This window comes from Cyprinus carpio, chromosome A8, assembly GCF_018340385.1.
Source record: "Cyprinus carpio isolate SPL01 chromosome A8, ASM1834038v1, whole genome shotgun sequence".
In the NCBI taxonomy this organism is placed as follows: Eukaryota; Metazoa; Chordata; class Actinopteri; order Cypriniformes; family Cyprinidae; genus Cyprinus; species Cyprinus carpio.
In genome coordinates, this window is record NC_056579.1 from 8,083,705 (window position 1) to 8,108,416 (window position 24,712).

The 24,712-nt window shown below is 36.9% G+C and overlaps 2 protein-coding genes and 1 long non-coding RNA gene across 3 annotated transcripts in view; 1 reads left to right on the top strand and 2 right to left on the bottom strand.

Annotated features, from left to right (window-relative positions):
* Positions 1–15,393, bottom strand: part of LOC109095330 (BEN domain-containing protein 5-like) — a 254,294-nt gene extending 238,901 nt beyond the window's left edge. The window contains exons 1-4 of the mRNA XM_042761912.1: positions 15,294–15,393; positions 15,082–15,215; positions 6,628–6,841; positions 2,343–2,465 (exon numbers count right to left, since the gene is read on the bottom strand). Coding sequence (XP_042617846.1) covers positions 2,343–2,465; positions 6,628–6,841; positions 15,082–15,192 — 448 coding nt within the window. The 5' untranslated portion in view covers positions 15,193–15,215; positions 15,294–15,393. The remainder of the gene's footprint in view (positions 1–2,342; positions 2,466–6,627; positions 6,842–15,081; positions 15,216–15,293) is intronic.
* Positions 14,007–24,712, top strand: part of LOC109068983 (ELAV-like protein 4) — an 80,868-nt gene continuing 70,162 nt past the window's right edge. Inside the window, exon 1 of the mRNA XM_042761915.1 lies at positions 14,007–14,541. Coding sequence (XP_042617849.1) covers positions 14,494–14,541 — 48 coding nt within the window. The 5' untranslated portion in view covers positions 14,007–14,493. The remainder of the gene's footprint in view (positions 14,542–24,712) is intronic.
* On the bottom strand, positions 16,388–23,483 carry LOC109055856. The gene is made up of 5 exons (XR_002012032.2): positions 23,030–23,483; positions 22,892–22,953; positions 21,664–21,809; positions 20,567–20,625; positions 16,388–16,450 (listed from the first exon to the last, which is right to left on the bottom strand). It is a non-coding gene; the product is annotated as an uncharacterized LOC109055856 (long non-coding RNA).

The following is a 24,712-nucleotide window of genomic DNA, read 5'->3' on the forward strand; positions in this document are numbered from 1 at the left end:
GTCTGTTTGAAAAGCTACTTTTTGCATAGCTGGAGACTTCTGTGACTTTAGACACATACAAATAATCAGGACATGTCAAGCGATCTTGAACAAAGCAATAGTGACACATAGCACAAATATTTTTTACTCACATAAGTGTGCTGCACCATTCCTGTCGGATCCAATATAGACAGCACAGCATTGCTTTTTAATCTCAGTCTCTCTGAAATCCAGCGTCGACCTGTGTCTTGTTTACAAAGGAAGCCGCAGTGAAATAAAGCGAACAAACACTCAATCTTTTACTCGCGTGAGCTGCAACTTCATTAAAAATAAAGTTCAACCACACATTCCTAATATTTAAATCTGAAGGAAGGTTATGCAGCTACTGTGTATCTTTTTGCTTGATCCGGATTAGCGCCACTTATGTTTTTTTCCTACTATGTCATGCACGAATCAGTGGGCGGGGCTACAGAATTAGGCGTTAATATTCTTCTGTGGAGGCGGTGTTTAACCTATCTATTACGTCATAGGTAGGGACATTCCAGGATCTAGCGTTCGCTAGGCCTGGTGTCAACAAAAGCTTTTATTTCAGTAACAAGGACATTTTCAGTTCTGAAACTTACAGGATATTCTTTTTATTATTTATACACTGAAGTGTATATGGTGTTTTATTTTTATAGTTGTTCAATGAATTTCTTGAATGCTACTGCTAAATACACTTACTTTACCTGAAAAATAAAGCAGTTTGCTTTATTTGTATATGTGTATTTGTAATCTGTATCTTTGTTCTCATTTTTTAATAACATAGATAAAAAAAAGAAAGAAAAATGTTTTGTTTTTTGTTTTTTATCTTTGTCCACTTTTTTGCCTAAATATTAGCCATTCTTTTTTTATTTTATATTTTGTTACATCGTAAGGTTTTTTCTTTTTAAAATAGGGTAATCAATCTGGCTGTTTTGCTCAGACAACTTGCAAAATAGTAAAACCAACATGACAAAGAATTGTAATAAAATCATGAATCGTGAGAAAAATCGCAATATGATATTTTTGCCATCACCCACCCCTAGACTACCATCAACATCTTTATGAGGAACGTCATTGTTTTGATAACAGAAATAAACATCTCTATGATGACAGATGAGTCCATTCTTAAAGCACGATGTGAACAGTGTTTATTTTTAGTTCTGAAAGAGTTGCTCAGAATCATATTGATTTATCATATAACTCTGGAATTGATTCGAAGTGGTCAGTCTTACATTTCCGACACTGAATCTGAAACCAGCTGCTTTCTTTCAGTTTAACATTCAACCCAAACCCACAAGCAACTACCTGATAATACCAGAAAGACTCACTCCACCTAAAAATTTTACTATTACAGAATATTTCCAAGAACAAAAAAAAAATGATATATATATACTATAATTCTCCACAGGGAGCCTAGCCACAGGCGAGCTCTCTCCCTGCAGAGGGGTGAATTGGTTGGCTGTCAAAAAAATGAAAGCTGAGTCTCATCTGCTGGAGACCCTGAACCTAATCTCCCAGCAAAGAATGATATTGTGTCTGTTCCAGCCATACTGATTCACTGTCAATCTGGCCCAAAGTTGCTCTCAGCTGCCCACTTGACCTTGTCACTGCAAAAGCACTTTATTTTCATTACATCACTGTTTATTGAGACTGGCAAAAAGTGCCAAAAAAAGGCCATTTACTTAAAGCATTCTTCAAAATATCATAACTTGCTTTAATTACAGTTTTCAGCGAGGTAGACTGACAAGAGCAGTCACTTTCAAATAAAACGCTTCCATTTTTCACCCCCTCCATTTAAAAGGGAGATAATTATCCAAAATCCCCGCTCACACAATAGTCTCTCTCAGGCTGTGCTGCCATATGCTAAAATAGTATGGTTAAACAAAAGACACTGACAATGATTTTTGTAAAAACATGCTTGATGACAGATCACTTCAAAAAGTGCAAATTCTGCTGTGCTTTCAACATTGCTTTAGTCATATCAACTTCAGTAATCTCAGCCAAGAATGTAAGTTTGTGTCTAACTAGTTTGACTAAATGATGGAAGATGTGCCGAGTGCTAGGGGAAAAAAATCCATCCTAATGGCTAATGCTGCAGAAATTGCACTACCATTTAACAGCTCTGGGTCAGCATGATTTTTTTTAAATAATACTTATTCAGCAAGGGTGCATTAAATTGATCAAACGTGACAGTAAAGACATTTCGAATGTTACAAAATGTGTGTATATATACATACTGTATATAATGCTGTTCCTGAACAGTAGTGTACACAACAGCATGAAAAGAGGGCAAATAAAAAAAAAATAATAAAAAATAAAAAAAAACTCAGATCTCTCACCACTCTCAATGCAGGCATCGAAGACAATATGACCTTTCTTGGGTGGTCCAGTGTATCCTGGAGGGGTGACCATCAGTTTGTTCACATTCCCCACAAGTGCATCCTCTCCTCCCATTTCATTATCTGTCACACAAAATTTAGAAGTACATATATGTGGTGACTGTCCTGCAGTTTCCAATATCGAAGAACGATACACGAAGGAAATAAAAATTTCACCAATGATATTCTGCATGTTGCTGACTTCAAAATTTCTTGGCAATAGTTACCATATTCCTGTAACACAGCATTTAAAAACTCCCATTTCAACAGAGTTGTGATCTGTGTGCATGACAGAAAACAATGCCAACACCTAAGTTTTTAATCTTAATTGAGTCTTAATTGATATCTCACATTTCCAAACATAATTTTAACCCTTGGACATTTTTGTCTTTTTCAATTTTTTCAGTGTTTTTTTTTTTTTCATTTTGCCTGTGTTAATGCCAACTGCATAAATTTTGACACATGTGTGTATTTTTATTGGAATTTTAATATGTCACCCTCATTTCCTTTAATAAATCCATTTTACACTAGGTACAAAATATATTTCCTCTCAGGACCTTGAGGACCTGCAGTTTTTAATCCCAGGACTATTGAACTATAAAATGATGCAGTCTTTGTTAATAGGCTTTCATTTTGTTGGCAAGGCTTTTTTTTTTTAAGTTTACCAGATGGTGCCATTTTCTCAGGTTTGGCCTATAAAGCAAAAACTCACATTTTCCTGTTTTCTACTTTTGCTGTATTATAGAGCCAGTTGGATAAATTATGCAGCTATAATTGTGTGGGTGTGTTGGAATGGATGTCAGAGTGTGGTTTGTATGTGTTTGTGTGTGTGCGCACCTGTAATGTTTGAGAGAGATTATACTGTACACCACTGTGTTTTCCAGCGGAGCATTGCTGGAATCTAACTGGGAAAAGTTTTGTGCTGCACCCAAACAAAGTCTTACTAAAAGCTCATTTTTTAAAATATCAACCTCAAATTTGGAACACAACTTAAACCTCTATAACTTTTTTGGTTTAATTTTTTTACGTTTTACAACTTCAACAATAATCTGTCAAGAGTATTCTTTAAAATGAGACCAAACATAAGTCTGAACTCCCAAGCTTCCAATTTTTATGACAGTTTTTTATGGAAGCAGATTAGTCTCAAATATAATTCACGCAAAAAACATGATTCACACATGTGTAAACAATTTCACATGCATGAAACCTAATTCACGTACACACAAAAAAAATTCACGTGCGTGAAAAAAAAGAGAATATATATTCACAAAAAGCAATTGACATGCGCAAAATAAAATTATATATTCATAAAATACATTTCACAAATGCAAAACACAATTCGTAGAATTACAACAGTGCACAAAAACCTTTGAATGTTTAAAATGTACGAGTGTCTGAATGTACAAATCGTCATTTACTACGAATCCACTCAGATTTGTGTGTGTGTGTGTTTTTGAGACTTTCCTGGCAGAGCTCTCTTCCCACGTGGGTCTGTCGTACTCTTAAGCCAATCAGATGCGAGTTTACCATTCAACCAATCATATCATAAGCCACTGAGAATGCATTCAAGGAGCACGATTCTGCGCACCTTTTGCGCCATATGGATTAATTAGAACGGAATTTAAGCCTTTACATCAGTAATCCCATAGACAGTAAAAGAAATGGACACAGCGACCCAATTGGAACTCAATTGAGACAAGTGAAGCCCATTTTTAGCGATTTTTTAGCACTTCCGTTTCTGACGCGCAGACTCAAACTAAGCTCGATGACGTCAGCAACCTGTCTGACAGATGTAAATCTTCTAGTAGCTGTGCGTGCAAACTGCCATCGTTAATCTTGCAGAGACGGCGAGCTTGAGCGGGGAGTTCTTTGGCGTGAGTGAGCAGGAGTAAGTATTCTGTTTAATTATTTTGTATAGTATTTTAAAATGTAACGCCAGGGCTTCTATGGGCTTCTCTCTTGACGTCTCCCCGATTGGCTGCGAGCTTCTGAATGCACTCTCAGTGGCTTATGATATGATTGGTTGAATGGTAAGCTCGCATCGGATTGGCTAAAGAGTACGACAGACCCACGTGGGAAGAGAGCTCTGCCAGGAAAGTCTCAAAAACACACACACACAAATCTGCTTCCATAGTTTTTGGACATGGACATTTTTGTCCTATATGAACCTATTTGTAACTTTTTTTAATTGACGCAGAAGGGTTAATTTTCATGTGTCTGTGTTTATAAAGATACATATATATATATATATATATACGTATATATATATATATATATATATATATATATATATATATATATATATATATATATATATATATATATATATATATATATATATATACTATATATATATATATATATATATATATACTATATCTTATATATATATATATATATTATATATATTCTATATATATATATATATACGTATATATATATATATATAATATATATATATAGTATATATATATGTATATGTATGTATATATATATGTATATGTATATACAGTACAGGTCAAAAGTTTGGAAACATTACTATTTTTAATGTTTTTGAAAGAAGTCTCTTCTGCTCATCAAGCCTGCATTTATTTGATCAAAAATACAGAAAAAAAAAATTAATATTCTGATATATTATTACAATTTAAAATAATTGTTTTTAAATTTATTATACTTTAAATGATCATTTATTTCTGTGATTCAAAGCTGAATTTTTAGGATCATTATCACATGATCCTTTAGAAATCATTCTAATATGATGATTCATTATCAAAGTTGGAAACAGTTCTGCTGCTTAATATTTTTTCAGAACATGTGATACTTTTTTAGGATACTTTGATGAATAAAAAGTAAAAAGAAAAAAAAAGAAGAAGAAGAAGCTATGTTTTTAAAATATAAATATTTTGTAATAACAATATACACTACTGGTCAGTAATTTGGGGTCAGTAATTTTTTTTTCTTTCTTTTTTTTAAATAAAATCAATACTTTTATTCAGCAAGGATGTGTTAAATAAAATATATTATTAGAATATATATTATTAGATTTTTTTTATTTTGAATAAATGCAGTTCTTTTTAACCTTTTATTCATCAAATATATTAGACAGCAGAACTGTTTCCAACACTCATAATAAATCAGAATATTAGAATGATTTCTAAATGATCATGTGATAGACTGGATGTTACATGTGACACTGAAGGCTGGAGTAATGATGCTGAAAATTCAGTTTTGCATCACAGGAATAAATTATTTTTTTAAAGTATATTCAAATAGAAAAGTATTTTTAAGTTGTAATAATATTTCACAATATTACTGTTTTTTCTGTATTTTTTGATCAATAAATGCAGGCTTGATGAGCAGAAGAGACTTCTTTCAAAAACATTAAAATAGTAATGTTTCCAAACTTTTGACCTGTACTGTATGTATATACATACATACATATATATATATATATATATCTATATATATATATATATATATATATATATATATATATATATATATATATATATATATATATATATATAATATATATACATATATATATATATATACATATACATATATCTATATATATATATATATATATATATATATATATATATATATATATACATATATATATACATATATATATATATATATATATATATATATACATAGACAGACCGTATGAATATATATAGGGCATTAAAATCAGAAAACTCTCAAATAAAGGCGGTTGTCTTATCCGATTGCTTGTAACCTAGCTTATATAAATACTAGTGAAGTAGTAAGGGGTAGTACAGCTAGTAAATACAAGTAAATACTAGCAAAATATTACATGTCTAGTATATTTAATAAATAAATGCATAGCAAATATAGTATAGTTTCGTAAAGGTGCAGTAGAGCCAGTAAGTGTGAATATGTCATCGTACGTTACATGGAAATGTCCGCCTTAACAAAGCTGGATGACAAACACACGTGGTGTTGCTTTTTATGATTTATGCAGTTATGTTAAATGAATATTTATCGCAATACGATACATAGATTAACACTGATTAACATACGATACATAAATAAGGTTTATTCGGCTAACGTTAGCAAACAGTCACTGTGTTTACATGGAAGAAGCGCTCCATATCATGCACCTAACAGCGAAATGTACTCACTAAGTTATACATGCACAGACAGTACCCAACGAAAGTCTGTGAATAGAAAAAAATATTAAATTACTCTGTATTAATGTTTTTTGGATTTTACACACCAGTGTCGAGATGTTCTCTGCTGTTTTCTTCCATCATCCGTCCATACAACCTCACACAGGCTTCCGACGCTGAACGAGCGTTTCCAAGACGACGGCGTGCTGCCGCGCGAGACGAATGGCTTGACGTAACCAGCAGGTGTAAGCGCGCGAATAGCGCACAGCTCCCCCAGCCACATGGATGTCTTCCCGCAACGCGACAAATAATCCCATGTAACTGCATAAAGCGTCCAAATGGAGAGGAAATGTCACCAGTGTTTAGAGACGAAGCCCTTTATTAGCTGCTGATAAAACATGCACTATAACATAGACTATATTGTGTGTTCATGGCTAAAAAAGAAAGAAATTAAGGGATTTGTGTCTCTAGGTCCATTTCTATTTATTTGAAGCCACCTATTTACAAAAGTTCTCCTGTAAGTTTAATTTAAAATATACACATTTTCTTTTCTGGGAAAACATATTTAAACATATTTCTGTGCAATCAAATGCACAAAAATGTAGAACTAACAAGTAGCAACTTATAAAACCTGCTACATACCCACAGACTAGCTACTGGAAAGAAGAAAAAAAATCTTTCCTTCCTTCCCAATCTTTTTGCTCCAATGGGAAACATGACATAACAGGACTGAAAGGTACATTGTCAAATATTTAATTTCATCTTAAAATTATAGAGAGGTTGACCAGCATTGTAGTACAAGTTTAAACCGAGTCTGAGCCAGAGACCATACATATTTTCATGATCTTGGCCTTGTCTTTGACTTGACTTTGGATCATTTGGGCTTGGTCTTGTCTCGGATTCAACCATCCTCTGGTCTCAATCTCAACTCAGATTCAACCTATTCAGGTCTTGACTGCAGTACTGATGTGGATGCTATTTCCAGGTTCATTCCAAAATAAACCAAGCAGCTAAATCTCTTCTCAAGGGACCATTTAGCCAAGGGTACATTCAGTAGTCCCTTCAAGAAAGTAATTTTATCGTTTACGATCATGTGATATTGAGTGACACATCCTCACAATTCATTTTTTAGGTAATATATCATAGATATTATGGAATTTAATTCCAATAGGAATATTTCTGAAACATTTTTTTTAAACAATCATGTTTGTTTTTATCATGTACTGCACAAATAGCCAACTAAAATAAATGTTTAAAAAAGTTTATTATATGACACGCAGAGGCCATATTTAATGCAAACATTTCTTTGCCACAACAATGTTAATCTATTAACATGAACTTTGCGGTTACTGTATGTCATCAAGGTAACATTAAGATTCATAATAAAGTGGCAGTGAAGTATGGCTTTGTGTGGGATGTTTCAAATGGCCACATACAGTATTAGACTTCAGTTGCTCTGCCCTTCGCAGCAATTAGGATAGAGTGATGCTCACTTTCAAAAGGAATTCACTCTCAGAGTCTGGATAAGAAATAAAGTAAGTAAGCACTCACCATTTACACCTTATATAAATATGAACAAAAGAAAAATTAAACTATTTCTAGCTACCTTGAACCTGATATTTCTTTTTCTTATATTGTGAGGACAGAGACTGCAGTCATCAACCGTCCCTTCAAGTCTCATATTTTAAAATTGCAATGTCCCTCACAACCGACACTGGTTCTCTCAATATAGATTGATTAAAGTATATGGATTCCAGGACAACTGGAGCATAGCCTATGCCATCAACCTCAATCAAAATTGACCTCATTCATTTTCCATTAATAGTGCAGCTTTCTGATTAGCCTGCAAATGAACAACCATATGACTTGCGTTTCAGGAGGACATGGCATAGAGACCCTCAGCCGCTAATTTTCAGCTTATGAGGGGAGCGGCAAGTGTCAGAAGCAGATGAAGACAATGGGGGTCATCTTTAATAAGACAAAATTGGCAACGATTTTTTTCCTCGTGATCATATTCGACGGCAAACTACAAACAGCAGGGCAGCCAGGGTAGTTTGATTGTTTTTAAATAATGAGGAATTGTGCTGCACGGTACACCCTTCAAACTGAAAATTGAAAAGCTGTCCTTCATGATATGTCATTCCCTAACATCTCCAATTATCTGGCTCCATGCCTCCCTGTTTATTTATTGAGACTGTCAATTCGTATTATGAATCGGGCGACAAAAATATAGATCGTTCAAAACGATCCTCTCCTCATTCTTTTGTGTCTGCAGACGTCTGCGCATGCTTCAGGGTTCACATGATGTACAAGTGCATACTGACCGCATGGATCTGTGAACAAAAAGCAGAAAATAAAATTTTAGACGAAACAGAATCAAAGCAGATATTCCTATGACAATTATGACATTACTGCAAAAGCAAAATTTCTTCTCCGCACTCTGGTCCTGTCATGCAGTCTACCAAGTGAACGGATGATTTAATGAACCCATCAATCATAGAATACAAAAGCAAAGTATAGTCCACTTCTTGATCCTCTGATTTTTTAATTGGTTCCCACGAGACACAATGTTTTTCCAGATCAAAATAAGTTTTACCCCACCATTATAACCGACTCTGCTGATAACAATCATGTGAGACGAGTGTGACGATAATGAATAGGATAGCAAAATTGAATTGAGTTAAACGTTAAAGATGAGACTTTCGTTTTGGGTTGGAGGCATTTGAAACAAGAGCTGTAAGAGTGTTTGTGAGTGTGGGTGTGCCTTTCCAACATGTTTTTGGTGGTGTACAGGGAAACCCTTTTTAGATGGACCATGTTGGGACTCCACGCATGAGTCCCTTGCAGTGAATAGCAGGTCATCTGCATGGAACAGACAGCACACAGGACAAGCGGTATAGACTCTGAACAGGCTTTATGAAGACACATAGAGTCACTATGGAGACAGCAATCAGAATCCTCCTGAGACCCCAGCGGACAGAAGAGGGAGAATGAGAGGCAGATAACTCTGGAATCAAGCAGTAGATTCCATGATTCAAGTGACAGCCCAAACAAGTGAATGCACACGAACACACACCATCTCCTGAACGATTTTTAACCAGGTTTGTTGTATACGATAAAATCCGGAATAGGTTACGGTACTTAAGAAATAGAAAATCTTGCAACATCGATAAGGTAATTACAGTGAGAGTGAGAAAACAGTGCTCTTTACATGATCCCTTAGTAGCATACAACACACTAGGTGGATTCTTAAAGGGATAGTTCACCCAAAAATGAAAATTACTCCCCCTCAAACCATCCTAGGCGTATATGACTTCCTTCTTTCAGATGAATCCAATCGGAGTTATATTAAAAATAGTCTTTGATCTTCCAAGCAGTTTAATGGCAGTCAGCAGGTGTTGCAGTTCATCAGTCCAAAAGAAGTGAAATAAAGCGCATACATCCATAATAAAAAAAGTGTCTCACATGGCTCCGGGGGGTGAACAAAGGCATCCTGTAGCGAATCGATGCTTTTTTGTAAGAAAAATATCCATATTCAAAACGTAATAATCTCTTTAATCTAGCTAGCGCCAACAGTTGTATACGGAAGCAGCTCTGGGAGAATGACGTAATACATTTGTTTACAGGAGCAAAGGAAGCAAAGTTTCCTTACTTTAGCAAAGGAAACCCAGTCTCCTCTTGGCTTATGTCGAAATTCTCCAACATTCTTCTTTACAAATCCTAGTAAAGTTAGATTAAATTGATTATTACGTTTTAAATATGGTTATTTTTCTTACAAAAATGCATCAATTCACTACAGGAGGCCTTTGTTCACCCCCCGCAGCCGTGTGAGGCACTTTTTATTATGGATGGATGCACTTTATTTCACTTCTTTTGAAATGATGAACTGCAACACCTGCTGACTGCCATTAAACGGCTTTGAATATCAAAGACAATTTTTAATATAACTCCGACTGGATTCGTCTGAAAGAAGAAAGTCATATACACCTAGGACAGGGGCGTTTCCTCTGAGGAGGCAAGGGAGGCAGTGTCTCCTCAAAAAGTTGAATGTGAAAACTATCGATATTACAAAAATAAAACAGCGCAAATATGACTAAATATGATATTAAAAGTCACTCATTTTATAAAGTAACACTGTCCCACAGCAACCCCCGCAGGTAAAGTTACAGCGAAGGCTTGCCTCCCTTCAGTCCAGAGGAGGCAATGCCTCCATTGCGCTATAATTGAATATGATCAGTTGTGATTGAATGTGATTGGTTCATGCGATAAATCCCGCCTCTTGTTTTCGTGTGAGCTCTCAGTCTGAATGAAGAAAATGATGACGTTATTGACTAATTATAAAGTAAGTAAACAACTCTCCCGCTTAGATAGCACTACTTTGTGTGATGTCAAAATAAAACTTAAAATTGTCTGATGACGTTTTTAATTTTTAGTGAGCATTCAGTGTGATGAAATGAAAGATATATCTTCGTGTCTGTGGCAGAGTCTACAGAGCTTTTATGACGATGACCCGAAATAAGTTGACTATTAAAAAGAACAGCTGAACATCAGTTCACAAATTAAAAATATTGGTAACATTTTACATTAAGGTGTCATTTAATGAGTTAACTAACATGAACATTTATTACAGTATTTATTAATCTTTGTTTACATTAGTTAATACAAATACAGTTGTTCATTGTTAGTTAATGTTAGTTCACAGTGCATAATAATTTTAACAAACACAACTTTTGATTTTAATAATGCATTAGTAAATGTTGAAATTAATATTAACTAAGATTTATAAATGCTGTAGAAGTAGGCTATTGTTTATTCTTAGTTCATGTTAACTAATGTTAACTAATGAAACCTTATTGTAAACTGTTTCCAGAATAATGTTCAAATTGTTACTGCCTTTAGTTATTATCTTGGAACAAATATAAAAATCCATAAAAACACTATGAAATGTATAATTAGTATAATGTTAAATAAAATACAAAATAATATTAATAAAATACAAAATAGAATTATATTTGTTCTCTTTTTGTGTAATATTTATATATTTATATATAAAACTGCCTCCTCATTTTAAAACACCACCGCATGCCACTGACCTAGTATGCCTTGAGGGTAATTCATGGGCTAATTTTCATTTTTGGGTGAACTAACCCTTAAACTTCATAAGATTTGCCTTTAATGATATTATTCTAAATGGATTTAGCATTAAAAGTTGCAATGTTGACACTGTGGAGGTACAAACTGTATAATAGCATAAGCCAAATGTGATACAGTTTTAAGTAACTGCTCATAAGCACACATACACACCCTCTATGACGTAAAAATGGTAGCATTCTCTCTCATTCTCCAACGCTCTTTCCATCTCCCTTTTTTCAGTTGGCTTCAGTCCACACCAACAGATGGGTTGGTGTCAATAGGCTGCTATTAACTGGACACAGGCCTCTCATGAGGCCTGGAGACCAGATCATACTGTACTATACACAGTTTTCAAAAAAAGAAGAAAGAAAGAAACAGCTAATTTTCCTGCAGTCATACCCACTTTCAGCTAACCTCCGCTTTTCACACAGGCTGAAAATGACTTATTCTTGCCTGCTTTGTTATTTTGAGAGAAAAACATATGGTTTAGTGGTTTGTATTGTACCTGAGATTAGCTGCGTCCATTGGAAGATGATGAAGATAATAATTAGGCTTTGCCATATACAGTACAACATTTAACATTAAACAAAAGTTAATTGTTTAACACAAAACAAAATAATGATTCTGGACTAATTTTATTCACTCTTCTTAATTACAGCTAAACATTTTAAATTAAACATCTTGTGAAAGTCTAATTTAGTATGCATACTGAATACAATGGTAAGATTACAGTGTTATGCAGTCATTGGCTGATGGGAATACATATGCGAGTCTATTGCTAAATCAATTAATAACAATGTCCTCATGATTACTCATACTTTTTTAAGTTTTTCTGTATCAAAGAATTATAAAGGAACATAAAAACATATTTAAAGATCTAAAGCTGAGAATGAGTCAATGTGTATATATATATATATATATATATATATATATATATATATATATATATATATATATATATATATAGTGGTTTAAATACAATTTTTATTATTGCACTCAAATAAAACTTTGTCTGCAAAAAAGGATGTAAAATAAAAAATGTTGGACATGATGTCCTTATTATCTATTCTATGCCATTCTCAAACAAATTTAAAGGGTTTGTGTGATGAGTGGGGCGGGGCCGAGAGCCGTGGGAACGAAGCGAGGCCGGTGGAGTGATTGGGAAATGAGCGACACCTGCTCCACTCACCGGTCTCGAGTCCCACGGAGGAGATTGGGAGGATACAAAAGAGGAGCGACGACAGTGAAGGACGAGAGAGGACCAGGCCTGGGTTTTATTTTGTGTTTGGTTTTTGTTTGTTTTGTTTTATCTTTATTTGGTTATTAAAGTTTTATTTGAGTGTTCGCCGGTTCCCGCCTCCTTCTTCCCGTGATTATGGAGTTTTTATATTGTTACAGTTTGGTTGCCAACAAAACACAATTAAATTCTCTATGCAATTTATTAATCATGCATTATGCCCATTCCTCCATATAAATGACTCCAAAAGGTATTTGAATGCTTAAGGCAAATTTTCAATGCATAAACTTCACTGCATCAAACACAGTATCAAACCAAGCAGCATATGTGAACATTCCTTTCGGAACTTACCAAGGTCAAGTAATATTAGTATGAAAAAGTTCACATAGGTGCCACTAGCAGAGTAACTACAGGTGTAGTTCTTCACATTAACTATGGATATGTTCTACTGTCTGTTCTGATTTGACAACCAGAAAGTATGGTTGTGCAACCTGTCTTTAAAATAAAAACCACTCTGTATGGTATTTTGTTATCTAATACAGTGGCATTGATACATAAGTGTCCATTGAATCAAAGCATTGAATTGTGTACAATTACACCAATGTCTTGCTCTAATACCATTTCAGAGGAAGAGATTGGCCATTTCATAAATATGGTCTGGGAGCGATATATCGACATTTCATGAGGGGTTTACTCCAGCTAGATGCCACTGGTCAAAGTTTTCTTAATGCTATTGGTCTATAAATCAACCCCGTTCCCATACATCAAACGTGGCTGTCACCAGTCGACGGAGGCACGGGGGAGGCGAGAAAGAGGAGAACGGAGGTGAGCGAGTACCAAAGCGATTGTGTGTTCCTCACGAGGAGCAGGAGGAGTGCCTTGAAGCCAAACGGAGAGGAAAAGATGAGCCAGGAAAGGCAAATGTGCCTGTGTCATGTCTGTTATAAACATTCTTCCCACCTTGTGGTAACACTGTGAACTGTAACTGCAGGAGAGCGTGATCGAGAAATAGAGAGAGGGAGCGAGTGGAGGGTGGGGTGGGGGTAAAGAGAGATAGAGCGAGAAGGAGTGTGAGGAAGGGAGGGAGCAAGGAAGGAGAGGGAAAGAGAAAGGGTGAGGGATGGAGAGAGAGAGAGAGAAAGAGAGAGAGAGTTTATACTAAGAGCTATGTTTTGGGACGAACTAATCTGCTAGAGAGCAGTGTGAGGATCGGAACGCATTGTGTGAGCGAGTGTGTGGAGGACAGATAAGGGAAGAAGCCCGGCAGACCGACTGCTTGTTTTAATGTGCTGACTCTGGGGAGCTAAAAAAATAAATAAATATTGACTCTTCAGTCGTGCGGCGTGAGCCAGGGCACAAGCGCCACATTTAACAGAGGTGCACCAGAAAACACGGGCGCGAGAGAGGAGAAAATACATCCAGCCAGACAGCACATATAGAGGATTTCTCCTTCCTTTTCTTCTTTTTTTTTAATCTGTTCATTTTTCTTTCTTTTTTTCACGGGACTGATTCCCATTTCCAGTAGCAAAAAAGGAGCCGTAGAGCACGACAACACCAAAAAAAACCACAAAAAAGCAACAAGAAACGAAACACCGTCAACAAGATGTTTGAAATCAGCCGAACACTGAATGCTGCTTTGTTGAGCAATGAGGTAAAGGAATTGGATTTTCTTCTTCTGTCACCTCACTTCTCTAAGTGTGTGTTCATTATTCCGTCGTGCGTAACATTTCTATGTTTTATCAGTGTGTCCATGCTTCTAAATTTGGCAGCTGACAGGTCTAAATGTATGTGCAGGGATTGAGCATTTAGGTCCAGTTAAACGGCTGCTAGCTGAAGGCAGAACCTCTTTGCTCTCTGGGTGTACTGTAATGGATGAGAGACTAGACTCGCTCTCTCTACCTCTCCCACGCACAATCATTTCATTTTCTCATTTACTCAAAGCAAGATAGCTATAACTGCTGAGCTTGCTTGATGACTTGCCCATCTGGGGCTTGCACTGGCTGTGTGCGTGCGTGTTTGTGTGTGTATAGCACAAATGTTAACGTAAGCACACGGCCCTCTATCACTGTGGCAGTATAATTTTCTTTTTCCTTTTGCTTTTTCTTTAGCCTGTATACTTCGTTACCACCTTGGCTAGCATTCTGTTCTCTTCCTCTTCTCTTCTTTTCTCCTCTTCCCTCTAAATGCGCACCTTGCGAGCAGTGTCTGAAGATGATGGTAAGGTGTTCACAGAACTCGGCAGTAGCCCAGGCGGAAGGCTCCTTCCCAGGCATGGGCTCGCTGCTTTTCCCCCGAGATCCATCCAGTCAACTGGGGTCCAGGGCGCTGGGGGTAAGAGGATAGATGGATCCATCAGACAAATGAATGAGAAAATAGATAGCACAGTAGAATAAGAATACTAACTTCATTTAGGTAAATGTGTGCAGCCCTTAGGCTTGAATTAGCCAATATTTTCATCCCTCATTGTGTGATGATACGGCTGCCCATTCCGACTAGATCTTTCTATCAGTTAGCCAGAGAGAAAGAGAAAGAGAAAGAGAAAGAGAGAGACAGATTGCGATTACTTGTATAAGTGTATTGTTTGTGTATTCCTGCTTGGAATGTGTTTGTGCAGTGGTGTACTGATGCCTGAAATTGAAAGTGTGCTGCGCGTGTGTGTGTGAGTGTGTATGCTTAAAGTCATTTGAGCATAGTAAGGTTAGATGGCTAAAGAACAGATGTTTATATGTACGTTTTGTTTCGGGCATCATTCTGAATTTCAAACAACTTTCTGAATGTGTTGTGTTGGTGCTCTACAGCCTTTTAGCATAAACGTGCCTGGAAACGTGTGAAATAGAAAGCATGTGTCTTATACTAAACAGTCAGTTACAAAACTACCTCAAGGTAAACAATATGTGAGTGGCTCTATTAGAATTCTTTTAATTTGTAGCACATCAAATTTAAGTTGTTTTATTTCTTCACTGATAGGTGGCCATAATTGAGCATACTAGTAGATAAATAGCTGGCTAGGGCTTTTCCTGATTATAAGTCTGGAGCTATGAAAGTGGATAACCATCCTTACGATCTCATTCAGTCATTTCTGATCTTCTACTACAGTCTTGGGGGGAAGAGAGATGGCTGTATGGGAAAGCCCTGGCTGGCTGGCTGGCTGGCTGGCTGGCTTGCTGGTGCTGAAAGAGCCAGTCGGTTAAGAATAAATCCCTGACTTGGTGCATTAAATCGACACGAAACTGTGGGTGTCTAATCTGTGATGGGCTCTCGTTCCTCGTCTCCACAAAACAGGATCAGCCTGCCTGCCTGGAGCCGCACCACATTCTCACACAAATCAGACTCATACTGACAGCACTGGAGCTCCTCTGCCAGTGCACGCACACACACACACACACACAAACACACACACACTGCGATCGCATGCAGCTGGGTGTTCATAGGCAGAGAGAGCAGATTTTTAAACCCTTCTTTGCAACATTTCTGAGGTGTGTGTATACACTTGCCTTAAAATCCTCCGCAGCTCAGGGATTTGAAACATTTTGCATATTCATCCTGGTGATTCTCCAGCTCTAAGAAGACAGAAAAAAGAAACAAGACATGTAAAGTCACAACCACAAATATTCTCATTTGAACTACAATTATTTTACAAGTAAATCTGGAAAATCGCTGTCATCCAGCATTCAGTCACAATTTGGCCTGGGAAAGTGGAAAATCTATGCAGCATTTAATATGTAATGAAAATTAGCGACAGCGATATGTATGCGTCACTAGTCGTTGGAAACCGTGTGACTGCGCAAAGTGTTATTCTAGATTTTTTACATTGGCAGAACACTGAATCAGTTTACAAAAGTAGAAATCTTTTTTTAAGATAAAGATGGTTTGATGAGAAGTGGTTTCTCTTTCCACCTCGAGAGACTGTCAACAGTTTTAATGTTCTACTTCTGCACTTTTCATGTTAAAGACAGAAATAATAGAATAAAACACTGATATATGAATTTTTCAGCTGCTATGTCTGGCATAATTTCATCTATTTTTTACTGTTATGAAATAACAGTCATTGTACATTATATGTGATTATTTGTTTTATTTCCGGATATACTATAAAATATATGCTTGCCAATTTTCTTTTCTCTTTTAGCTTCAGTTGATAATAAATTGTGCTGTTTATTCGTTTAGGAGCAGGAAAATATGTCTTTATCTCTGATAGATTGTTTCTTCTTGAAAAAAAAATCTGCATTTATGACTTACATTTCCCCGCAAACACACAACTCACATTTCAGATTGTAATTAACCAGGTTAAATCAGACCATCGTTACAGTGATTAATTGTGTCTTCATTAACTGAAGCCAGATAATTTGCATACATTAAATCATTGTACAGGGAAGAGGTAGAGGTCTGTCTAGGCATTTTTTTGTGAGAGGGAGATTTTATTTCCTTTTTTTGTAGTTCTCTGTCAGTATTTTCTTTCTTTTTTTCATGCATTAGGTTGCTTTCAGACATATTGCCAAGGAAAATGACTAGAACATTCCATCTGGATGCAGCTTTTTAATTATATTTCTATATACGCAGCATGTGTAGTATTCATATATCAAAGTAATGATTGTACTTTATGATTAAGTAAATCAATCAAGCAATGAAAACAATCAGAGCTAGATCCGAAGATGTTTTTATAAACATAAACTGACATTAAAAAGCCATGCACAATCATGAGAAGCAATGGATCACTTACTCAGAGATCACTATTTATCAGTATGCTTTAAAATATTCTTATAAACAATCTCAAATAATTTAATAAAAAGTAGAAAATCATTTGCAGTACATAACAGTAGTTATGCTTGATTTTGGTATTCTCGTGCCAAGCACTTTCATGGATTCTCGAACATCCAGAAGACGCTGAAATGATTTCAAATCACGGTTAATAACCACAGTGTTTTTTTTAATTAAGCGTGACACATTGCCACTTGAGATACTGCACTAAGCAGGATATGGTTTGATTTCCAATTATAAAACATTTTTCAGCATTCAGCACAAATGATGAAAACCTCTGAAATAACACAAAAGTAAAATTACGAGAAAAACGGCACATTCTGATGAAAATACATCTGACTTGGTAGGGTTATGGGTACTAATCCAAACAGATGCAGATTTTCTAGATTAAAAATTTCCAATGCTGATTGGAAATGCTGTTCATGTGCACACACATGCTCCAGCAATCCACGAGTTACAGCTGCTCTGTCAAACAACAGCGTGCTAGCTTTCTAACTTCATTTTCAGCCATTTTTGAAGGTTACGTTCGCTCCTAAATTCGTTGGAGGGAGCTGAGAAACAAACAGAGATGAGGGGAGAGGAGAGGGAATTGAAGAGCGATTGGCAAATGTCTGTTGGCAGTACGAGAGATAGGCAGGGTCATCTCTATTTCACAACAATGATTAGCTCTGCCCATCTGCCGGCACGACAGGCTCCTCCTGCTGTGATTGCAGTGTTCTCTGTTCAATGTAGCTCTGAAAATTAGTTCATTTGTGCTGCTCATCCCCAGCCTAACCGTACTGAGAACAGGTGCAACATTCTCCCCACGCACAAAGCCATAGCAAGCATGTATGCGCGTGTGTGAATCCTCTACAAGAGCAGCCGAGCAGCAAGTAAAGCAGACTCATCAACTGTGAAAAGATTCAAATCTCGCAACACAATGGCAGTAGATTGCAGTGGATCAACTTTCTGTTCAAAAATAAAAACGCTTTTCTCCTTCTAGTAAGACGCCTCTCCTTATTAGTGTTCACCTCAGAATTCTGACATCAATACCTTTATACTTCTGTGTATATTTAGCCTGCCACAAAAGCTACTGTGTTAAACCCAATATGACACTAGAACTTTATTCTTGCTGCTGAGAATTTTAAGTGTTTCACATCATTATTATTATTATCCAGATTTAATTTCCGACACATCAGTCAAGGACAGCCTCAGTCAGTGATTCTGTACTGTTGTGGAAATGGCAGAGATCTGGAGCCCAGAGCCCTGCAGCTTCAGAGTGTGCCACTATTGTCAGGGCGCTTTGCCATTTTGGAAGAAAAGGCCGCAAGAATGAGCTATTTAACCTGTGGATCAATCATCGGTCACTGCACACACACGCACAAGCCATTCAGGAGAGAATTAGCCACCTTGCGATGCTCAGACTTGTGTGTGTGTGTGTGCATGCGTAAATGATAGAGTGCAGAAACAGAGACTCCTGTTTCGTAAACTAGCGACTCAGGACCACCTGTTTTTAATAGACATATGCCAAATATTGCACAGAACTGCATCCAAATACTGTGTGAGCATTATGGTTACACTCTGAGCTCATATGGATTGCAAAAAGATGTGAAATTAAGAGAAACCAAATAACATATTCTGAATTGTGTGAAAGTAAAAATAGTGGTTGTTAAAGTAATCTGATGGATGATGATAAACATTGTCTGTAAAAAATGATTTATCATCTGTAAAAAAAAAGAAAAAGAATTAAAGAAAAATTTAAGAAAATGCAACTGCTATTAGATAATTTTTGTCTCTGTACCACAATATCAGTGGCATTTACAGAGACAATGTTTACTATCTATCTTTGAATTTTTTTATATAAAACAACAGTACAGTACACTTAGCATAAATGTATTTCCACCAACTGATATTCTATATCTATTCTATAGAACAACGGCAAATTATGCTAAAGATCATCGTGTGTCCATCAGAATAAAATCCATATTTTCAATTTTCTAATTCTGATTTATTCTATTCTATAATAAATTTCCTAATATGAAATAACCTGCTATTGCTCAGGAATAGTTTGACTGCAATAATGGCCCAGTTGACTACTGAGTTTAGATCTAACTAAAGGGAAAAACCAGAGTTACAACACACAGGGGACCCTAGATATCCTATGAAACGTGTCTAAGGATGCATTAGCTGAAACAATCTGGCTGCAGAGCCATAAACGCTGGCAGTTTTGGGTTTTCGGGCATAAGCATGTTAAGCAGGAAAAGAGGATGAGAGTGCTCATTAGGAAACAAATGTAATGAAATCAAGTTTGTACTGTCATCACAAGAGTGCATTTGGGTGTACATCTCACATAAACATGACACACAAACAGCACACCTCACTTACATACAGTATATCCAACAGCACATCCGCAGCACTTCAGGATGCTTGTGCATGTGAAAGCAGATGAAAAAAGCTCGACTGGGGGCCGTCACCAGTGAGGCGAGGAGCAGGTGTCTCCAGCCAGGCAGAGAGAGAACCAGGGCAGCCTGCCTCGGTTGAGTCTTAGCCACACCAGTGCTCCACTCGCCTTTGAGGACAGGTGACATCTGGCCCCTGTGCCTATGTAGTGGAAGACTCTTCCTCCAGGGACGACAGTTATTACTGAATCTCTGAACCTTAAGTCAGTATGGAAAGATGGGATTGATTTTTTTTCCCACTGTCATTACTTTTTGATGATTTCACAGGGACTGGGTGTTGATGAAGAGAGCAGCAGATTGGAGGTCTTGAAAGCTCTCCCCTTTTTCTCTTTGAAAGAAAGCTAAAAAAAGAGTCAGCGAAGAGAGGGGTCAGAGTGAGTGATACAGGCACTATGACCTGGAAGTAAAAAGCCTGTGATTTCAGCAGCAGGGGGTGAGTGCTGGTGATGATGGTCCCCAAAGAAAAACAGGTTCACATACCTCTCTCCGCGTACAGAATAAAGGTCTAGTCTTCATCTGGAGTTTCAGGGCTGTGATTTCTGCAGGGAAAAAGAACATCAAAACAGAGGATTCTGTGAACAGGAGAGCTTTGTGTTTCAAGTGAGTCTATTCAAGTAAAGCCATAAAAAGATACAAAATAAAAGAAAGAGCAGAAAAGGGGAAAAGATTACAAAGGAAAAGTAATTTCTATGGCTGAGCCAGCACTCAAGACTGTCACTGAGAATGCATACTAAAATCCACAGTATTTCCAAATGCAGAAAATAGTTCATGTTTTTTTCAGCACCTGGGCTGTTTTACTCTTCCAGAAAAAGAAATAGACATTTTAATGATTCAGTATTTCAGGAATGATGATGGAGTGATTTTTAAAAGAGAAACGCTAAATGCTTACGCAGGAATGTGTGTTAAGTGCATGAATGCTTGCTTGTCTGGTTTACCCCGGCTTGCTTAAGTACTATAATTAATGGTTTTGTTAATTGAACAGGAATTGCGAAAGCACAGTAGTGTAGAAAGCAGCACCAGTAATTCATACATTTTACTCTTTTTACGCTTACTTTTACAGCTCGAGTGCATTAGTTGCCGAATTATACAGCCTACTATTTTTTAAAATGAACTCGATTCAAAATTATAATGACCACTTGGACAAAAATCCGTTCCCTCAAATTGAACAAAACATACTGCTGTTAATTTACAGGAAAAGAGATTCCAGAGACTCCTTGAAACATTCCATCCATTATGTTGGACTGCATGTTAAATACATTAAGAAAAGCAGTCACACCCAGACCGGTTGTTATTGAAGAAGTCCAATCATTCATCAGAATCAGGCGGCCATTTTGTAGTAGGATTATTCGCATTGCTATGGCACGCAGGCTGTTTCTAAAGTGATAAATGTGCTCTCTGACTGAATTATAGTCTGTGCCCAAGAACTGACACATTGACGAACTGCGCTGTTTCCCCGAATTGATAGTTTCTGAGCCCATACATTTCATTGATTCGTTAATTGTTCGAGGGAGTTGGAGGCGCCTGACTGTCATGAATAAATGATAGATGCCTGGCATGTGTGCATTACGGAGGAAGACCTTTGAGGCGTGGTGTTGCTTCCTCAGAGACGCCAACCATCCTCTTCACAGCCCGAGGAGCTGCTGGTCCCCGTTAGTTTCCCCTCACATTAATAATGCATTCTCTCTAACAGCAGTGTTCAGCATTAAATGCTCTGCCATAGAGCCTGTTCAAAAACATCAATACAAACTCACTGAAAATAGGCAGAGGGGAGGAAAAAGAAGTTACATATGCTAATTGCTTCTTAAGGCATTCCTTCTGTCTACAGCTAGGAGCTCTTGTATCTTTTTCTCTTTCTGAATCTTTTACTTTCTCTCGTCTTGCTCTCTTTTGCTCTGACTAAGTAAGGCACCATGAATTCTGGGAGAAAGGCAGCATAGATGGAGGGGAGTGGTGCAGAAATACTGACGATGCTTTTCCCAGGGCTCAGAAAGACAAGGTGATGGAGTATCTCCAAACAAGCAAAGATAGGTGGGGGAACAGGTGGAACGAGGAAAGGAAAAAAGAGAGATCGATGGCACATTTCAGTTTGATTTTACCCCAGAGATATGTGTTGTACATTCAATATCAATGAGCCAAAAATGACATACTTTTTTAAGATAACTCATAGTAGTTGCTCGGAATAAAATTCTGTCGGTGCATCTTTGAAAAACTACTACATGTTTGCCATTTATCATGAATATCAAAGACATGTAGATGTGTTAGTTTAAAGGTACAATTTTAGTTTAGAATGTAAAAGGACTAGTTACAAAAATTACCTATGTGTGTGTGTGTGTGTGTGTGTGTGTGTGTGTGTGTGTGTGTGTGTGTGTGTGTGTGTGTGTGTGTGTGTGTGTGTGTGTGTGTGTGTGCGTGCACGTGTGCATTATTTAAACAGTGTAAGATATATAGTTAAGAAACTATATATCTGAACAAAGATATGCCAACTTTTTTTCTTTCTTTTAAAACTTAAAACATACATAATTAGTCACCAAAATATACCATTATTAAAATTCACTACAGACTAATTGAAATCCACTATAAATATTCACTGCTGCAGAGGATAGAATAATAGAATGAATTAAGCTATGTTTATCTTGTGGTTGCTCTAAGCAAAAGCTGGCCTGGTCAGTACAGTGAAAGCATGGCCTCCTCTCTAAAGGGAAGCACTGATTAAAGACCAGGCCAGATGGACCACAGCGGTCTTCCTCATCGTGCTCGAGAGCTCCGACTGCGATCAAACACAGCAAAGGCCACCCTACAGCCAACCTTCATACAACTCGATCTTCACCATTGCTCAGCCCCCCTCCAGCCAACCGTCAGTGACTGCACTACATAAATGAGACAGAGAGAATCGTCAGTGATGTTAATGATCGGAAAAAACTGAAGTGTCTTGCTCAATGTCACCTTCGTTTGGAACTGGCCACAAGGAGAGCCTCCCACCAGCTTCGATATCTGCTCAAGGATTCAATTGTGCCACAATCATCTCATTTTCCCCACAAATAATGAGGCTTTCCTTAGTGTAAAACAGAAAAAACACTCATTAAAATACATCATAAGTACCATCAAAATCAGCATGATAATTATTAGTAATTGTATTTTTGACCTTGATATATTAGCACTGAAAATTTACAAAATTCTCTGAGTCTCTCAGCAAAAAAGTGAACAGGTATTGACAATATACATTTTTACCGGTTAATTCATAATTCAAACATTACCTGAATCCATATCCTCCAAAATACCTCAGCTATGAAAAACAACCGTCGTTTTCAGACAGGTTTTTTTGTATCTAAACGTAGCAAGCGTCGTCTGTGAGCCAAGCCTGAGTTCAGCAGCCTGACACATGCAGTGCTGCCTGGCGATGAAGCCGCTAAAAAAAGTTGATGTGGTGTCGAGGTTCTCCTTTGAGAAGGTGACAGGAACAGGAATTGGACTGGGTGATACTCATGTCCTCTGACAGAGAGAGATATTTGCTTCAGAGGGAGAAAACCTCACCCCTTACTCCCAAGGCAAATAAGAATTGTGACAATCAGGTTATGTCAAATAAGAGAGAGAACCTGATGTGAGGAGAGAAAAAATACTGTATTTGTCCTACAACAAATCAATATATGGGATATATCAATTTTCTCCTTAATATTTAATTTATATATATATATACATATCTTCCAGTGAATTTTCAAATAACAGGACAAAGTGAAGTGCCTTTTGGAGAAGCTTGTAAAATTTTAAAACAAGGCTCCAAATGAGTTGTGCAATTTTTTTAAAACACTTGACAGCTTGCAGGGGATCTACACTTCAGTGTCTTTAAATAAAGCTGCTATTATTCAGGGTGAAAATTGAGACAAAATAAATGTTTCATCTCACTGGAAGATTTTGCTCAGTTGAAACAATTATCGCCATGTCTGTTGCATGTTTTAACATGTTAAACTCTCAGAATAGATGCCTGGTGCTCATGCTGGAAGCAGGAGTGAATGAGAAGTGAATGTGTTGGATGCATATCCCTTACCAAAAAGTAGTATACTTCAAGTTTATTTTATTAAGTATACTTAAGTAAAGTTCAAGTATATTTAGACTTTTTGTAAGTATAAGTCAAGTATACTTAAATGTCATTTTAAGTATATTTCTGAGAAGTACATAAAGCCCATTTCTGAGAAGTACATAAAAAGTAAACTAAAAGCATACTTTCCTATTTTTAGTTTAAAAGAAGTATACTAATAGCACACTTGAATAAACTTCTTTTTCGTAAGGGATGGTGGAAATAGATAACATTGATGGGACACTGATGGAGCACGAGTAACACACTCATCCAAGTGGACTGCAGGTTTGAAATATTTGACAAACAGGAGCACTTGGATATGTGGTTATGGCTAACGGAAGGAGTCAGGTGGTGTATGTGTGTGTTTGGGAGCAGGGAGAGATGGGGCATGCAAGGTTCAGAGTAATTAGTCAGATTGAGGGCTGAAATGAGGCAGTGTGAGAGGAGGCTGGGGCTAAGCATTTGTGTGTGTGTGTGTGTGTGTGTGTGTGTGTGTGTGTGTGTGTGTGTGTGTGTGTGTGTGTGTGTGTGTGTGTGTGTGTGTGTGTGTGTGT